Here is a 19,492-nt window from a genome sequence, read left to right on the forward strand (position 1 = left end):
AATATGACCATTTAAACAAACAAATAATTCATTTATTTCATTAAGACAAAAGCATCTCAACCAAAAAAAGTTTATTTATTATCCCTACAACCATGTAAAATAAGATATGAAAGGCAGATTTGGCGTAAGTGCAAATCTGGTAGCATTTTTATGTTGAGTAAAGAGGTGAATGGAAAAATTTTTAATAAACAGAAAAGAAATCATGTTAATATCCCTGTTGACATCCATATTCACAGGTACTTTTTCATCAGATTACTCAAAATACTGAAGTACCAAAGAAATACAATCAGACTTTTAGAAGTAACTACATAATTAAGCTTTAACATTCCAAGCATTAACATGTTTAAACATGAAAGCAAAAGAGTGAAATTAAAATGTGCTGGCTGCCATGACCTCTTATAACAGTAAAACAGCAGAGAACAGCACAGAAAAAATAACTAATACACAAATTTGGAAACGTATACAGAACATGCTCATGTTAATGAGGCTCAGTTCTGTTTAATCAATGGCACTAAAGTTTAAAGTGTTTATTTTCCGGAACAGAAGACCAATGTCACTCAGCAACTATCATATAACAGATTCTTTCTGATCCCAACAAAGTGTCCCAGATAAGAAGTTTCAGAAATAGGAGAAAGACAAAGCAGTTAATACTGGTCCCAAATAAACACGCAAGTCACTCAAGTTTACCATAAATTGGTCTCTAACACTGAACGCTAACTCCTTTTAGTGTTGAATTCAAGGGGCAATCCAGAGCAGTGCTTTCCAATTCCATCACTGGAGTGTTCTGGACACTTTTAATAGAGGGAATACAGGGCTACCTCATGAATTTCATGGGTACAATGACAGTACGGTCACCAGTAATGAGCTCTCTACCATGAAGTAAAAAAACTCTCCGAAGGAACTTTTTTTTTTGTGGTACATGGCTGAAACAACCACCACTATGCTACAGTTCTGGATGGAGTGAGCTAAATCATCTTAGTTAAGAGTTTTTCCTCATTCTTGCATACCTGATTCATCATTTAAAGGCCTTATTAATTAGCTAATGGGTTGAATCAGAGGAGTGTAAGAGCAGTAGAATGCAAGATTACTCCAGGACTAGGACTAGGAAACAGTATTCTGGAAGAATCTGGAGGAATTGAGACCGATCACTGAAGACTAAACGTGAGTAGTTTTACTTTCCAGCAAGTAATGTTACAGTAACCACATGTAAAGGCTCTGAGATCCAGTCCATAACAAAATCCTAAAAGGCTGGAGTGCTGCAGGATATATACATTTCCAGTTTTGAAAGAACAAAAAAGGAGTCAACAGTGTAAAGCACCTCTTGTAACCCAAGACAGACATCATGCAAAGCTAAATTTTATGCTGAACTGGATTATTAGGAGTAACAAATGTCATGACTTTTTTGTTTTACAAGTAACACGTTCCAGTCATGTCAAAAGACAGTACAAAATAAATGGCACGTTAATTGAAAAATGAAATGGGCATTGGAGTTGACCAGAGTGAATTCAAAATTGTTTCATACAAGAGTTAAACCTTAGTAACAATCAAATGCCAAAACTGATTTCCCTTAAACTGAACTTTCCATAAAACTCAGACCACATTATTGTTTTTCTTCATAAGACTGGCCTACCCTATTGTTTCAAGTTGGCAGAGAAGAAACGTGCTTTTCTGGAGTGCATTAGGAAACCACTGCAGATCAAGCATAAGGATAAGTCCACAGTTCAAATGCAAAGACATCTACATAGATCAGTGGGACATGCTATTCTCACTGTTTTTTTCAGCCACCTTTGTTACATTCGGAGGTTGCTGCGGTCTCTGAAACCATTTTCTTCTATTGTAAACTGGTGCAAATATTTTGTTTCGCTCCCTTAAGACATAAAATTGCATGTCCCAATCCTTAATCCTTATAGTTCTTCATGCTGTGCATGGGCTCCACCAGTTGATTGTGAACATGCATTAGCCCTGTAATAAAGAACACATGATTAAATGATTAAAAATCAGTGGCAGCAAGGAATTATTAATATAATCAGGAATTGGGGATTGTTATTTGAACACCGTGCTTATACTGAGCATGTTCACTGCTGGTAATTATTCTAAAACGTTTTATGTCTATATTAAAACCTAACCTGCTGTAAGGAAATAAAAGCATTAAGGTACAAGGGTGATTATTAAGAAGTTCAGCTATCAAGATGGAAAAAAATGTTGTGGAACCAGGAAATAGTTGTAAGCTGCATTAAGGGAAAAGAAGTAGAACTATTAAGATGCAACAAATACTGTGGAATCAAGAAGTAGTAAATAAATACTGCATTGTGTTTACTGAGAGAGAAAGTAAAGCGTTCCATTACATCATCGACAGCTACAATGCTGGTTTTAGTCATATGAGCTCACAGAGCACGGACAAACTGCTCAACAACGATGTCTTTGAAAAGGCAGACAACAAACTTTATGTAAATAGGCTGTTAGGCAGAATTCAGCCTCAGTCTACTCTGTACATGACCTAAAATGCAAGTGTGCTCACATACCTTTGAAATACTTCACCGTCTTGACCCTGAGCTCGAGTGTTGCATCCTCATCACAGACGAAGATGGTGCGAGGATGCTGCTGGAAGGCAGATACTGTCCACATGTGGTTCACCCCCTCCTCTATGGCCTTATACAGGGCGAAGGCTTTGTGCGCACCAGTGATCAGGATCATAACCTGCAAGTGCAACACAGGTCACAGAATTCTTTACACTACAGCTGTGATGCTCTTAGAACCAGGCAGGTAATATGAGGCAGGTAACGTGTTGATTGCGGCAATCAGGTGATATTTGGTATGCAGAATAAAGATAAACAGCGATTCATGCGCTAGTGAACGGTTACTGCATTTGTCAATGTATGTAGTGTATCAGCTGGACAGTGACTGGACAGAGAATGATACACTTATGACCATAATATGGCTCTGATCCTGTAGAACCAGTGTCTAGCATGGTCTGATTATTTTCCTGCTCAGACACACCTGACCTGACTCATCTGTTAATCACTTAGTTCAGCAGGTGTGAGTGGCTTTTACCTCTCTAGCATCCATAACCGTCCCCACACCAACAGTGAGAGTCATGGTGGGGACTTTAGACAGGTCATTCCCAAAGAAACGAGCATTGGCTACTATAGTGTCCTTAGCCAGAGTCTTCACTCGCGTCCTCGACACCAAACTTGAACCAGGCTCATTAAAGGCAATGTGGCCGTCTGGCCCAATACCTGCCAAAATAAGAGGAGAGAGTGATGAAAATATATTCTAGTTATTACCATGAATTCAAACTGTGTGCATCCTATTAAACTTGAACAAACAGTGCATAATACTTCCGCATAGGGTTAATTACACACTTCTTTAGACCAGATGTGCTTCCAGACTGCTGGTTGTACTGGGGAACACCAAATTAAGGGGGCACAGCCCAGTCTCTTTGAACAATTTGGGGAAAACAACTAATTGCAATTTTTCTGACAAATATTGTGACTGCAATTTAAATTACAATTATTTTCTATAAATTAAAATTCAGACTTGTTTCTTTTGGCCAAGAAAATCTTAGTGCACCTGACTGCCAGTCAGTTGTGGTTGTGTTGTCACCTACACAGCATGTGGATGTTTGGTTGCATCTGATTGGTTCAACACATCTACAGGCAGTTTTTAGTTACTAGGTCAAATTTCCCCACTTAAAACTTAAGACAACATTGTTGACAATGTAGGCTCAAATTAAAATTGCAGCTCTTGAGATTTGAAAACAGCACCCAATTCAAATATGAAAAGAGAACTTTCAACTGTTTTCACTGAATACTTAACCAGGAAAAGTTAATCAGCCTCAATTAAAAGCTCTTTTTGTGCCAAAGTACTGCGGTGAATAGTGTGGCAGTCTTATTTGCTTTGAGCAAGTGTCTTTGTCTCCAAAGAATTCTCACTGTGCTGTGTTGCTTTCATTTTAAAAATTTCACACACATGCATGTGAACACATTTGAGACAAAAATTGTGTGATTTTGTTTTTGCACCAGCAGTTGGATAACATAAGCTTGCAAAATGAGTCCTTTGTCCTTTTGAAAATTAAATACAATATTATTGGTGTATTGAATTCAACTAGACTACATCAGTTGCTAACAAATAGTGCCTTTGATTTAGTGTTCTGATATGCATTTTTGGTAGGCTATTCCCTAGCATTGCTCTGGCTGCTCCATGGCTGGCTTGCTGATAAACATAGCTATAAAAGCATTTCTGTATCTATGCTGTGAAAGCCACCTACCTCCATATTAAGAATGGCTGCTATAACGCCTGACTATGGAAAGAGTTCAAAGTAAGACACAGGCACACGGCGGAAATGTTTCAGTGTGTAGTGAATTGTAAGGTCATAACGTTTGTGTTGTGTAGTTTCGGTCAACAATCCAGGTTAAAACTGTAAACTTTACAGCTTAGGATATTTTCCCCCAGTGATTATAGTGCAGATCAACAAAATTTTACTGGGGCATGTGCTGATTTAGACCACACCTGCACCTTACTCATCTGTGTATTAGTGCCATGTTCTTTTAAAGGCTCATGCTGCAAGCCAAAAATCCTCATCACACCTCCTACAAACAGCTCAATGCCCCCGGCTGCTGTTATTTTCTGTTCAAAGGCATCACACTCCGCCTGCAAGTCAGTTGCATTGCCATCCAAGATGTGGGTGTTCTGAGGTTCTATATCGATGTGCTTGAAGAAGTTGTTCCACATGTATGAATGGTAACTCTCCGGATGATCTCTTGGCAGACCTAGAGAGATACATACATTTATTAGGAAAACAGCAATAAGCAAATATAAATGTTTCATGCTTCAAGCCTTCCCTTGCTCCATTCATTTCATGGTAAGGAGTGATGTGAATAAAGCTAAACTATAGCTTTATATAGATAGCGAGGGGTGATCTATATAAAGCTATGCTACAGCAGTATACTGTGAGAGGCCTGCCATTTAACAAAATCTTCTCAATAGATAATGCATATATTATTAATACTATATAATTAAAGTGCCTTCAATTGATCCTAAAATGCAGAAACATGCTATATAACTACAGATAAACATTTGTCATCAGTATTATAACCACCCAATCAAGTTTGGCATTTCTAAATGTGCATTTTAGCAGAATAAGCTCTTTTTGATATGGTGTATGTGTATGTGGAGCTGCAGGCTTAGTGAATCACTATTCTTATTAGCACAAAAGTCTAACATAAGCTTAGCAAGAAGGCCTAAGCAGCTTTACACACAACTCACTGAAGACTCTAAGCGAGTGAAACTGAGACAGAATCTTTCTGATTATTAAATTTATAGTGGGAGCTACTTTGTCTCATCTGTTTATTCTGTAAGACAGAGACTGGGCGGCAAAGGGCTGTTTACTATTTGTATGATCATGCTTATTCATAGATCATTACATTATTAGTAAATGTTAAGGTTTAGTGATGCTCCTATGCCAATTTAGTAGTTTTTGGGCATAACAATAATACCTAAAAATATTTGACAATTTATTATTGAACACAGATTATTTCTGTGTTTAAATTTAGAACTTTAGAGTAAAGTACAAAACTACTAAACTAATATTTTTTTTTTCCATTTTAAAACAGTTAAAATGTAACTACGACTTAGGGGTACAACAGTACGTGACGCTAACTGTAGTTACCATTAAACTAAGAATGCATCAAGAGATCCAGCTGTACTGCTGATAAACTGAAATTACTCATGTGATTTAGTACTGTCCTCCAAAAAATGCTATCAGTGCACCTAGTAAGTCTTATTTATGACATGTAGACTTGCTGACATGCAGTGTTATTCTGCAATACCAGACAATTACATCAGCTACGTGTTTAGCACTCTCTCACTGAATAACAGTCTGTACTAATAAGACTCACCGACTCACCAACATACTCATCCATGTTAAAGGTCTTCACATATTTAAAGGACAGATCTCCACTCTTGTGATACTCAATCAGCTTCCTATAGCAGCCCAGTGGAGTGCTTCCTGAAACATTACATTGAAAACAACACTCAAAGACCAGTAAAACAGTGAAAATTTCATGATCCAACATTCTCAAATAGTGATATTTTACTGATGGCATCAAGCCCTGAAATAAAATACAGTAAAAACACTCTAAAGCACTCTCCTCAGAATATCTGCTTGTAAAGTGGACAGAACAGATGCAGTTCAAGCATGTCACAGAGCGAATTATATGCAGACCTCTCTCTGTTTCATAAGGAGAATAAATCCACATATACATCACCAAGAATGAGGATAAAATTTTCTTCCATCATTATGCACTTTTTGCTTACCAGTTGGCAGGCCTAGAGTGAAGTATCTGTCTGCGCTGGGCTTGAACTGGATAATTCGGTTACGGATGTATTTGGCAGCCCACTCGCTGGCCAGATCATAGTCATCAAGAATTACAAGTCTCATGATTGCCTTTAAAAAAAAATAAATAAATAAAAAAAGTTAAGATAAGCACAATCAATAATGCATCAATGCCCACTGGGCAGTCAGTATGATTAAATCATGAACATTGTTAACAAGACTGAGAGTAGATAAAACAAATACAAAGAAGCAAAGAATGACTAAATACGCTGCTGAAAAAATCTTTTTAATGAAAAATTAAATGTACTCGTATGCTTCTATTTTTTCCTCTGTACGTCTGAACTCCACAGATTATACAGTAACACATTGCAGTAAAAGACTAATCATGTATCAGAAAAGAGTGGAAACATACTTGCTAGGTGATGGAGGACGTGTAATAGATAAGTGTGCCATTACATAAAGGTGATTTACCTGAAAACAGACTTGCCTATTGAATTTAGGAAAAACAATGGATGTTAGAGAGGGGTTCCAGGTTCTGTCATGGACAAGCCACGATTCATAACATGGTCTATAAATGCTGCCTGAATGTACTGTAATTGGAAAATTCTTGAATGTCATCCAGTATGTTTCTCCCTCTCCTCATAAATGCTTGTTTCCAGCCGCCAGTTTGTCATAATCTAGGACAATGGTCCCCATAAACACTTTGTTTCAGGAGAAAAAGGGAACGGCTGTCCCTCAATATTTAATGTGAAATCCTTTTTCTTTTTTTGCTTTTACAGAGGTGAGTATGCAGCCCATTGTATTGAAATTTTCATAGTATCACTGACAACTTCCAAGAAAAAAAAAATAGATCCAATGATATGACACACATGGTCTCAAGAGAGTGTGCCATTGTCATAGGGGTGGGCATATAACACGTTATTGTTATTGTAAATTATGCCACAATAAACTTTTCTGAGTATATTGTGAGTATTTCAAACACTCAACAGCTGTATCTATTATAAAAATGACAGATTTTCTGTAGTAATTTATTTGGCAAACATCAAAAAATGTACTTTTAAATCTTTTTTTATGTGCAGTTTTTTTCCAACTTGTCCATGAACCCCAGAAAAATCTAATATCGAGATCCACATAGTGTATCTAAAAATACCTTGAAGTTTAAGATGCTATACTTTCGCCTTTTCACCCACCCGTACATAGACATACTACTTAAATAACCTGACAGTTACCTGTGTTTTGTGTCTTTTTGGCTGTTTATTTAGTGTTTGAGAGAATTTACTCACTTTATCACAAACTGTATTGTTTGCTTTGGTGATGTGTTTAATGTTGTGTGTGAGTTTAAGAGTTTCGCACAGAAAATATGAGATTCTGACCAGCAAGATTCTGACTAGTATCAGGTGTTACCTGTTTGAAAATATGACTTTTGCTCTGAATTTGACAAAAGTGTTCAAGTAAATGAGAAAAAACAGTAACAGCATGTTAATATTAATTAACAACATATTTTTCCAACAAGAAGTGTAAATATGTTAAATACACATATTGCCAAACGCCTGAATTAGAAAAAAGAAACTTTGCACTGATAAGAGCAAGATGTGTCAACAACCGATGCTAAAGCAATACAAAACAATAGGCTAAAAAATAGCAAGGAATTATTAACACATCTATAACCTCAGTCTTTACTAATGCCATTTCTTTCTAATGACACTTAAAGCAATGTGTTTTGTTAAGTCTTCATTTCCACACCCTGCCTTCATGACATGTTACACGTTGCTAACATGCTGCTCTTTTCTGTACTTAAAAAATGATCAAGCATTAAATGCTGGTTTAGATGATTCTATTTGTTCAAAGATGGCTTAACAAAACACTATTTTTTATTTCCACCTATTTGGACATGAAAAGCACTCATGGCATTATGTCCTTAGTCCCTAATTGTTTTCAAACTATGGAAGCCCACTCCCACTGGGTGAACAAAAAAAGACTTTTTATTATTATAATGACTAAGTATTTTGAAGTAATCACTTATCCTTCACAAATAACTATCATTTCTTAATTTACTGGAATTCAATATCTTATTTTTTGACATGTAGTCACAATTCTGCTGAAAAAAAAATAAAATAAACTGGTCTAAACTGATCTGTGCTGGTTTAGTACTGAATTTGCTGGTCACCCAGCATGATCATGCTGGTTGACCAGCACACCAGCATCCAACACACAACAGGCTGGTCTATGCTGGGTTTTCTAGCAGGGAGTGAAAATAAGTTATTCTGACTAGGCAGTGCAAAATTTAGAAAACACAAACAATTGTTTAGCGATACTAAGTCAAAATCACGAGAATATAAAACATAACTTCGATATATCAAGTCAAACGTTTGAAATGCTGCTTCTGGAAAAATGGAAGGAGGAAAAACTGGGCCACTTCTTCTACTCTACTCGGCGGAAATACACTTCCATTTGGAACAGAGCCTCAACTGTGAAAACAAGCTATACGAGTTATGTTTTCAATTAATAACTTTACCTGTAATGCGACAGACGAACTGAACCAATAAATCTATAGCCTTTAAAATAAGATGTGCACAGAGTGCTGACTGACTAGATGAAGTTTCCCCTCCTGAAGTTTAGCTCTCCAACAGAGCCAGGTTAAGGTTAACTAACGCTAGTAAAGGATAGCGCCTCCAGCAGCGCTCAGCGCCTGACTGCATACACGCTTCGACTGTATAATATCAGGAGATTCAGCACAGTAATTCGCTAAAGCTGCGGTGGGTGTAAAAGACCACTTTACTCACCGTGAAAAACTACAGTAGCCTCGTATGTGAGCGACTGAATGGAGCTCTGCTTGTTTTTTTTTTTGTTTTTTTTTGTAAACAGTGATCATATGATAGCTTTCTGGTCATATGTTCTGACGTCACGAATCTCGATCTGTCATTGTATGGTGGCCGAAGAGGTTCAAACATTCTGAGCCCACATCTGCGATACGCGTTTGCTCAAAAAATGTAGGTTAATTATAGTCAGTGATTGTAAAATTGATATTTGCGACATCAGCCATTAAATACTGACATCCCAACAGCTGTAAATGTGAACACATTTATTATACAAATAGTTTTGGTCTGCACAGTGAAGTGCAGAAGCCTGTGGAAATAAGGCGTTTGTTTGGCTTTTGTTCTGTATTGCTTTTCTCATTTTATTTTAGTATAAAAGGCTGTGATCTCTCTCACGCCATTTTATTTGGAGTCTTTTTCAGCGCATGCTACCCAGGCTGACCTTGCAACGCGAACCCTGGGGCGAGAGAGAGAGAGAGAGAGAGAGAACACAATGATGTGCGATGGAGAGAGAGAGAGAAGGCAGGCAGAAGGGAAGGGAAGGGAAGGGAAGGGAAGGGGAGGGAAGGGGAGGGGAGGGGAGGGGAGGGGAGGGAAGGGGAGGGGAGGGGAGGGGAGGGGAGGGGAGGGGAGGGGGTGGGGTGGCCTAGCCAGACCTCGCAGGATTAAGTCCTTCTGCTGACAGCATCCAGCCCAAACCCGCCCTTCCACACGCTCGCACGCCGTGCTCCATCCCTGTCCCACGCTCGGATTCAGCCCAAATCTGACACTTCGCGCCGCCTGGACACCTCCGATCCACTCACACACACCCCCCAGAGCCGGTGGTGGTCCCACCTACAGCCACGAGGTGAGTGCAGGTCTCGCTTCTGTGAATGTGTACTGCTTGCTTAACGCTATCTTTTATGTAAATAGCACCGAGGCCCATGCATGGCGATGCACCTTGCACACAGCGAGGGCTTTTGCCTGCGTTTGATGTGGCTGTGATTCAGCCGCTTGCTTTAGCCTACAGGCTACAACTGCAGGAGCTGCACACACGCGTGTCCCCTTTTAACAGGAGCGCAAGAGAAAGATGCCAATCGGATTAAGATTACTGAAGAAAATTAAATAACAAAAGACTGACTTTTTTGTCTTCTTTTAGAGCCTAATTAAAAAACCACTTAAGTACAAAAAATCAGTTTTTATGGGGGAGCATCTAAAGCAGATTGATCTCTCTGAATTTAACGTTATTTATTTATCGCAGACCAAATAAATGGGTCAGACAATACAGAAAACAAAACCCTTCATACTGACAGTGTGAATGGGACATAGCTGAAGTTACGTTCTTCGTGAATGAATTAAACGATCTTAAACCACTGACAGATTCACCCAGTCGGTCGTTTGCCTTCATGAGAAATGATGGGCTTGCTCATTGTTTGGCTGGTAGATGCTGCTCATGTGGAGAAGCCCCCTCACGCCGGTGGAAAACTACACTGGGGCTTTTGTGTGAGGGAGGGCGAACACGCGCTGAGACGAAACGGCACCGTGTGCTCGGATAAAAAGAAAGAAATAGCGCTGAAGTGGCGATTCGTCTATACCATGTGAGAATGTCTGCTAGACGAAGAGCCAAAACAAAGCGCTTTAGAGAAAGTGCTGCTGTTCTTCTCTGAGGTGTGGCTCAGCAGACCCAGTAGACCCTCACTCACTTTCTCAGCGGGGCTTGAGCTGCATGCTTAATGAACGGGCTGCTGTGTTCTGGACTCAGGCACAGTCAGACTGTAGCAGTGAGCTTAGTAAAGCCAGTGAAGGTGTGGTGATACACACGAGTTCAGGTTCGATATGATGTTGATTCTCAGGTCAATATTCGGTTTGATTTTTTTCTGATGTTTTATGAGCTACAAATGTCTCGATTCTGCAGAGCTTATATACTGAACAGATTTGTTTGATAGACATTTTCACTGGCTGGGTCCTAAAACTGCTAACGTTTATAAGCCTTCAAAAAAAGTCTAGTCAGACGTCAGATGAGAGACCCTCGAAAGAGACAGATGGATGTATTGATGATGTGGTGTAATTAGTTTACTGAAACCTGATATATGGAAGTATATGGATTGCAAATATATGACAAATAATAGCAGTTATGGATTTCCCATATGTGCAACTTATTAGTCACATAGGGTGATGTATGAGACATATATGCCTGCTCATTTGAAACTGGCTATTTTCAGATATGGTATACATATTTCAGTCATATATCAACATATATAAACCAATATGTTTATGTTTAACAATATATTATAGAAAGCAATATTCATATATGGATGGCATGTATTCAAGGCTTTGGTGTATTTCATTTTCTTGCTTTAAAAAGTCTGTCAGTGTTTGTATCAGGCATATTATCTATGCAACGGACATAGACAGACAGTATATATGCCTGACCGTTTATGATATACGTGCATATATGGCCATATCAGATTTCCGTATGAGCTTTGACACACTGTGTTTTGAACATTGATTTTTCAAGTTCAAATCGTTAGATATGTTTTTCTTCGTATTTGTAAATTCATGAAAATAAAAGAGCATAAAACGCATTTTGTTGTGACACATCATTTGACTAAGCTATGAAAATGGTAATAACCTCTAACTTCTGACTTGGTTCTATGAAACCTTTAGAGGGCAGCAGTGAGTAATGTTTGTTTATTTGAGCTCGAGCTGTGTTGTCGTCAGTTGGAAGCTACTAAGTAGGGCTGTTTGAGTCCAGAAATTTTGGAGTCGATTCTGATTCCAAGAGTCAGTTTCACTTAAGAATCTCAGTTCCAAAATAACAAGACATAAGGACATCTGGCTAAAAAAAGGACAATATTGATTACATTTGACCGTAGCAGGGACATTTTGGAGAGCTAACGCTAGCTAAATTAACCTTCCTGACTTCACCTGATTCTCCTCAGTCAGCTCTTTCAGGTGAGTGGATGTTCTGGCACTGGCAGAGTTGTTTATTTGTAAGTCTATTTTTCACATTTTTCTTTGTTTTCTACTTTGTCTAAAGTAAAATACAGACTGTTGTGTGAACTGTGGGAGGCTGTGTTTTTCATGCAATCTGTCTAGACAAAGACAGGCTACTTCTCTGGTGCATAAACATTAAGACAAGGACGTGAGTGCACCTGTACTAGTGGGCTAACAGACAATATATACACACAATAAAGACAAACAATTAATGGACAGTACAATAAATAGAGAATGAACTGGTGCATAGACAGTGTGTATGTATGTGCAGCATTCTCAAAGATCTTTTTGGTATAATTGGAGAAGTAGGAAGTGGCCAGGCTACCAATGGACTCTGCCTGAATGTCTGGAATTGAGGAATCTATTTTTCTGGATTTGTCACATTGTCTTAAGAAATGTACAATTCAACAACTAATCTTAATTATTTATATGGTAATTAATCATCTGCTAAAAAGTCATGATCGTGACAAGCAGAAGTGCGTGATCAACTAAGAGAAGAAGGCCATTTGTCACTGTGATACAAATGCAAATAATTGTCAGTGGCTCAACCCTGTTCGAGTGAGAGGTGTGTGTATTTTGTGTGTGTGCGTTACTTTGTATGTAGAAGTGCTGTGTAACCATTAATGTGCAACACTGCTGTGTGTATGTGTGTTGCTTCAGGGTCTGTGTCATGATTCACTGATGAATGAGGAACATGTGATGAATCTGGCTGTTGCTCTCAATGTGAGGGAATATCCAGGCAGTTACTTGCACATCAGGAAATACTGGCAGCTCTGCTGTCCCATAGTCCGTATCTCTTTCTCTCTCTCTCTCTCTCTCATGCACACACTCACACACGTGTGTAGACATATGGGACCAGACATTTGAGACTGTGTGGAGAATTGATTGGCCATTTCTGCACACACTGTCAAACTGCAGCTGCTTCCTCAGACACAAGCAAGCCCACCTTTCTAAATAATATTCTGACTTTCAGAACAAGACCTGATGGCAAATCCTGACCCAATGTATCATGCTGTCTACTTAATCAGCTCATCAATCCCTCCATCAACCAGTTACTGTTAATTGAATCGCTAATTGGAGTGACTCTGTGTGAAAGTGTGTACTTTATGAATAGACCGAAAGGTCATGGAAGTCTGTCCAGCTGTCTTTACACAAACACGCACTCTCGCAAATGCCTCACTGCATCTTCAAAGCCTCTCCACTTGCCCATTTATCAGACAAAGGGCATAAACAGAGAACCTGCACTTGTGCACTATTAATCACCAAATGGTGGTGAGATTAAAAGCGTGCGGGGGCCCAAAAGTCCTTGGTCACCGTTGCTGTTGGAATTGAATTGAAAGGCACGCAGGAGGCTCTGTCTTTATTATGCTAATGGAATGCTTTGACAGACGGGACCGTATGAGAACGGATAGATTTAATTAATGTAACGGAGGAAATGCAGAATCATTAGCCATGCCAACTAAAAACCACTGCACAGCAAAATAAGAAACGAAGAAGAGAAATTCTGGGGAGCCATTAACAGAATTTGTGTTAGATGTTGCATTTTTAAGCAGTTTGACCTAGTTATGGTTCAGCTGTATGAACAGCATGTAATTTTGATCTGCACCACTTTCTTGGTGTTTCCAGTGTCAGTGCTGCCAGTCTCAGTTTAACCATATCAAACCACAAGCCTGGAAAGCAACATGACTCCAAGATTTTCTTGTTCTTTTTGATTTTTGGGATGCTTAATTTGAAGATAACTGCTTGGTCTCCCATTAGGTTGTGAAATAACCGCTACATATCAACAGGGAGTTGGACATATCTGTTGCCACATAGGGTTTTCTCACACGCACAAACACACATACATATTTTCTTTTCTTTACATATTTTAAAAGGCTTCTTTATTTGCTAATTTTTTAATATTTTGGAATTTTCAAAAAGGCTGTGCATGGTTTGTTATTCTTCAGTACAATCCATTTTTGTTTGGCCTTTTTTAAAAACTCAATTACTCAATTAATCTCCATAAATCGGTAGATTAGCCGATTACTGTTGATTTACCATCGATTAGGGCTACGACAGCTAATTGTAGATCACATGATTAAGAAGGAAATCCGAATATTGGAGACTGCGCTACAGGTTTGGGCACAAAAAAATCAAAAACCATGAAAACACTGCACTGTAAAGTCACGTAAAAAGACTGTTTCCTGTATGATATGTAAAATCAAGAGCAGTGGGCATGACATCACGGTGGTCAGATGTGAGCATGTAAGACAATAAGTAACACTGCTTACACGGCATAAACTCAGCATGACGAGACACTAAACTCTTAATCGATACTAAAACTGTAGTCAAAAGTGAAAAATACTGCATCAGTGCTGTTCAGCTCATTCGGTTTTGGTTCAGCAAATAGAATAAGCAGCACTGGCTGGGATGAACTGCATTTTGAAACTTTATCTAAACTGCTCAGCTAAACAACATGGTTATCAGGACTGCTTGTACCCTAATGCACATAGACCAGCTCGAGTGGGTTTTTTTTTTTTACTCCAGCTTTTAGCCTCCAGTCCACACAAACGCAGAGCTTTTTTTTAAACTCTGATTTCAGAATTTGAACGTGGGCTGATAAAAATGTTTCTGTTTATGGTCATTGTCGTTTTGCGTGTGATGAGCTGCTTTAGGTCTCCGTATCTGACATGGCTGACTGGACTGTTAATGTGTAATCTGTATTATCAGATTTCATTACACAATGATATTAAATGCACGGAAGCAGTTTAATATATTTTTGCTTTATTATTGGAGGAGAAATGTAACATATTCGTGGTGCACCTTTCAGAAACAGTTTTCAGGAGCAATGCAGAAAATCTATTTCTGTGCCTTTGATAAAAGCCCTATGAATAAGAAGACAGGGCAGCTGCTGATTGCAAGGCTAATTTGATATTAATCATATTAATCATATTAGTCATAATGGGCCAACTACTCCAGTATGAAAGTTGTCATTTTTTGCAGCCCTGTTGTCGCTTATAATCAATAGTGAAGGTCCTGTTTGGATGTGCTGTTCTCACAGTGTCCCTTATCTTTCCTCCCTCTCCCACAGCAGGGTGAAAGGTATCTTTTAGCCTTAGTCTCTATGGGGTCTGGTGAGGGTTAATTGGCGTTGGCCTGCTCTCACCCCTCCCTGTTTCTGTGCTGTTTAGCACCGTCTGCTCCAGCTTGGCTAGGTCCTACGCTGACATACAGCGGTTTCAATTGGATTTGAATGCACAGAGCACTGACCAACTGCCAGAGCTTACAGCTTACAGAGCCAGTTCCAAGAGCGAGACAAAGGCATAGACGGAGAGAGATGGAGACAACAAGAGTGAGACAGTGAAATGGAGAAGGGGGAGCAGGGGGAGGGTGGAAACAGTGTGGCAGTGTGACAGAGGAAAAGGGGAGAGAGAGAGAGAGAGAGAGAGGAGAAGTGGGAATGAATGAATGTGGGAGTCCAGATGGCCATTGCATTTATTTCTTGTGTTAACCATTAAGGGTGAGTCAATATGACTGTATTGTGATAATGTACAGTTTCCTGAGTAAGTCATGACTGGTGTCCGGACTTGTAGAACATTAAATAACTGAACTAAAGACAGATTTGGATCAGTTATACACCACCTGTAAACAACAACAACCAGTGTACAGTAACTGCATAAATTGCATTACAACAAGTGACTGATTGGTTGTCAGCCTATTATACTGTTATGTTATTTAATGTAATTATTTTTGTTTGTTCCTGTCTTTTAAATAGTTTATTTTTGCAAATGATGAACTAAAAAATGATCATGCTCACTTTGTCATTGCCTTTTTTAAAATGTGGAGGTGCATTTTGTCCATTCCAGCTTCTTTGCAAACTTCAGAAAACCTAGACATAGTGATACGTTGTGTTTAAAACCACCCTTCATTGCCCTACTGTATTTGGTAAAAACAAATGACTAATACACAGAATTTAACTGCTTTAGAGTTTCGTTTTTTCGTTTTTTTGTTTTGTTTTATTTTAAAGAGTAGCTAAGTATGTCTGTACCTGTGCTTGATTTCTAACATGGTCTGGGAAGTCAGATTCTCAGAAAACACTGCTGCAGTTAATGTGAGTTTTTGTTTGTCTCTGGAAATTTACAGCACATTGATAACCGTTTGCATTGGCCCAGCACAGGAAGAATCACAAACACAGCGGCCATGGTCCGGCATCGATTCCACTCTTCTGTCGGATTAAAGACAGGGTGACTCATCCCTCTTATAGACGCAGATTGCTATTGATTGTCATCAAAGTCACGTTTGTGTCTAAACTGTCCAGCGATTATGCAGACACTTATGTCCATTGATTTACCATGGTTACACCATGGTTGCTAACCCACTTATTAGCTGGAACAAGCTAGCGACATAATGGTTAAAGGCTCTGAACTAAAACTTTGGGGATTGCTGGTGTGAATTAGAACTGTACAATATATTGTTTGTTAATCATTATCGCAATATTGACTTTTGCAATAGTGATATTGCAGAAGACCGTAATATGGAAGTAAGCGTTTAAACCAATTACAAATCACAGTCCCAGGTGTGTCTCTGGCGTGTTTTGTTGAATCAGCAAATTCATGTAATCCATTAAAAGCAAACTGTTTAGGTCAAAACAATGCAGATCAGTCTTTAAAGGAATAATTTAGTGTTTGTAGCTGACCAGCCAAGACATGTTTGATGACTGAAGTTTGCTTCATTAATGTTGCACTGAAGCTATGAGGCTAGTGTAACAGAACCCAAGAAGCTTTTGGGTGATGTAAAGTCTAGGGCAAAACTAAAGAAGCAAATGTTTGATGTTTTGGCTTATCAGCTACATTTTGGCAGAACACTGTAAATTTTGAATTACTGTAGAGACTTATGTGAAGGATATAATTTATTAGACCTGGCTGGAGCTAGCTACAAACCCCATTTCTGGAAAAGTTGGGACATTGTAGAATGCAATAAGTTGTGAAATGCAATAAAAATGCAAAAAAGAGGAATCTGTGATTTTCCTTTAATTCTCCTGAACCTTTATTTAACTGACAAACGTACAAAGAAATGACCTTTAATGTTTTGGCTGGCCAACTTGATTTTATTTGAATTTGATGCCTGAAACACACTCAAAAACTTGGGATGGGGCAAAATCAGAGTAAAACGTTTATATAATATTCAAGTTATACTGTTTTGAAACATTCCACAGGAAACAGTGAACTGGTAACAGGTAAAGGCATCATGTTTGGGTATTAAAGGAGCATTCACCAAAGGCTCAGTCTGGGTCGTGGCTAATTACTTTGTGCCAAATGTCGTGAGAGAATCATCAAAGAGTTAAAAAAAGAACATCTCAACATGAGATTGCAAAGAATTTAGGTCTTTCACCATCTACCATACATAATTTTGTAAAAATGTTCAGGGAATCCAGAGAAGTCCAGAGAAACCACTGTTGAATATGCATGTCCTTTAAGCCCTCAGAAGGCATTACATTAGAAACTGTCATGCTACTGTGTTAAATATAGCCACATGGGCCTGGGAGTATTTTGAAAAACCGTTGTCACTTAACATAGTCTGCCACTGCATCCAGAACTGCAACTTGAAACTCTGTTATGCAAGGAGAAAGCCGTACATCAGTACTATGCAGAAACACTGCCGAGTTCTCTGGGCCCAAGCTCAACTCTGATGGTCCGAAAGACAGTGTTCTGTGGTCAGATGAGTCTATGTATCAGCTTATTTTTGGAAGAAAATGGACATTGACTTCTCCGTGCCAAAGACGAAAGGGACAGTCCAGACTTTTGTCATCGAAAAGCCAACATCTGTCATGGTATGGGGTGCATCAGTGCCCACAGCATGGGTGACCTGCATATCTGTGACATATGCTGCCATCAGCACAACATCTTTTCCTGGAATGTCCATGGTTATTTCAGCAAGACAATGCCAGGCCTCATTCTGCATGTGCTACGACAGACACCTAGTGCGTGTGCATAACTGGGCTGCTTGCAGTCCAGATCTGTCGTCAATTGAAAATGTATTGCGTACCATAAACAGGAGAATCAGACAGCGATGACCCCAGACTGTTGAGCACCTGAAGTCTTGTATTAAGCAAAAATGGCAATAATTCCACTTGGAAATCTGCAATAGTTAGTATGCTCAGTTCCCAAATAATCAAAAAGTGTATTTAAAGGAAAGGTGATATAACACAGTTTTTTTAATGTGTTGAGGGCATCAAATTCTAAATTTGTTTATATTTACAAAGTATATTTAAGTTGGTCAGTGAAAACATTGGAAATCTTTTCTTTGGACTTTTGTCAGTTAAATAAAGTTCATGAGAATTAACAAATCACAGATTTTTGCTTTTACTGCATTTTACGAAATGTCACAGCTTTTCCAGAAATGAGGTTTGTGCGTCTGTCTTCATGGAAACAAACAAGTAGACACACCATGTCAAAATTATTAAATGAATTATTAAACAAATGTAGAGAGAACATAGATTTATCTGCTACTGCTCCTTTACCAGCACAGTTACAGTGACGTGGTATATATAGTGCCTCAAATGACACTGCTTGACCTCCTTATTATTATTATTATTATTATTAGTAGTAGTAGTAGTAGTAGTAGTATGATCGAAACATAGTGAATTGACAGAACGTTGCTGGTAAAAGTTAAGCTTCCAGCAGACACTACAGGCAAGGCATTAATGCCACTTAGTACATAAAGTACATTTTAAAATGCTGTATCATCAGAGACAAATGCTATGAAGCCGATGGTGGTCCAGCAAAACTAAGTCTGTCTAGTCTTGTTGATTCACCTATGAATTTTTAATATATTGCAACTATATTGTATCTTTATCATCATAGTATCATTTTAATCAATCCATATCAAGCGCTCTAGTGTGAATCACAGGTGGTATATCAAGGTTTACTGACTTAGTAGTTGTTCTGTGTCTCTTCACATCCGCAATGCTTATAAAAACACTGCCAGAGCCTCAACTGTATTTTTAGAAAGCACAGCTGTTTAACAGAACTGGGGACAGAGTACAGCAGTATGAGATCAGTGAGCCTTCCTTTTTGTTTGTTTGTTTTTTCTTTGCCATTGACCAGTTGCTGATGAATGTGCTGTTGCACAGAGCTTTTGCTGTATTGCGGACGTCGCCTACTGTACTCTGCACCGCTCAGCTCTTTCTCGTACTCATTCCTCTCCTTAGCTCTGTTTTTCACACCTTCCCCACCCATCCTGCCCTCTTCTGACACCTTTCTTACCCTGTTTGCCCAGGACTCATGCTGCTTCCACTGTTTTCTCTCTCTTTCATTCCTTTTTTTCTTTTTTTATAAAGCTGTACTATAAGGCACGTCTTACCTTTTTTTTCTTGCCTCAGCTTTCC

General features: G+C 38.8%; 2 protein-coding genes across 3 annotated transcripts in view; one reads left to right on the forward strand and one right to left on the reverse strand.

Annotated features, from left to right (window-relative positions):
- Positions 1-54: 54 nt before the first annotated feature.
- gnpda2 (glucosamine-6-phosphate deaminase 2) lies at positions 55-9,213 on the reverse strand. 2 transcript variants are annotated; one of them, XM_036568626.1, is made up of 7 exons: positions 9,118-9,213; positions 6,316-6,445; positions 5,906-6,007; positions 4,587-4,769; positions 3,052-3,236; positions 2,523-2,697; positions 55-1,962 (listed from the first exon to the last, which is right to left on the reverse strand). In XM_036568626.1, the coding sequence occupies exons 2-7, from the start codon at positions 6,437-6,439 to the stop codon at positions 1,898-1,900; spliced, it is 834 nt and encodes a 277-aa protein (XP_036424519.1). In that variant the 5' UTR covers positions 6,440-6,445; positions 9,118-9,213; the 3' UTR covers positions 55-1,897. The 2 variants fall into 2 exon arrangements, with proteins under 2 accessions (XP_036424519.1, XP_036424520.1); XM_036568627.1 differs by lacking the exon at positions 9,118-9,213 and adding an exon at positions 8,850-8,973.
- Positions 9,214-9,814: 601 nt separating this feature from the next.
- frmpd1b (FERM and PDZ domain containing 1b) overlaps positions 9,815-19,492 on the forward strand; it is a 45,410-nt gene continuing 35,732 nt past the window's right edge. The window contains exon 1 of the mRNA XM_036568628.1: positions 9,815-9,997. The gene's annotated coding sequence lies outside the window, so the exon portion shown is untranslated. The remainder of the gene's footprint in view (positions 9,998-19,492) is intronic.

This window comes from Colossoma macropomum, unplaced genomic scaffold (genome assembly GCF_904425465.1).
Source record: "Colossoma macropomum unplaced genomic scaffold, Colossoma_macropomum, whole genome shotgun sequence".
Taxonomy (NCBI): Eukaryota; Metazoa; Chordata; class Actinopteri; order Characiformes; family Serrasalmidae; genus Colossoma; species Colossoma macropomum.

Excerpts from the sequence above, each read along its gene's own strand:
- gnpda2 (XM_036568626.1), bottom strand. The coding sequence starts at position 6,439 with ATGAGACTTGTAATTCTTGATGACTATGATCTGGCCAGCGAGTGGGCT. Across the intron at positions 4,770-5,905 it reads TAACATGGATGAGTATGTTG|GTCTGCCAAGAGATCATCCG; the intron begins GTGAGTCGGTGA and ends GTATCTCTCTAG. Across the intron at positions 3,237-4,586 it reads CATTGAGCTGTTTGTAGGAG|GTATTGGGCCAGACGGCCAC; the intron begins GTGTGATGAGGA and ends TTATTTTGGCAG.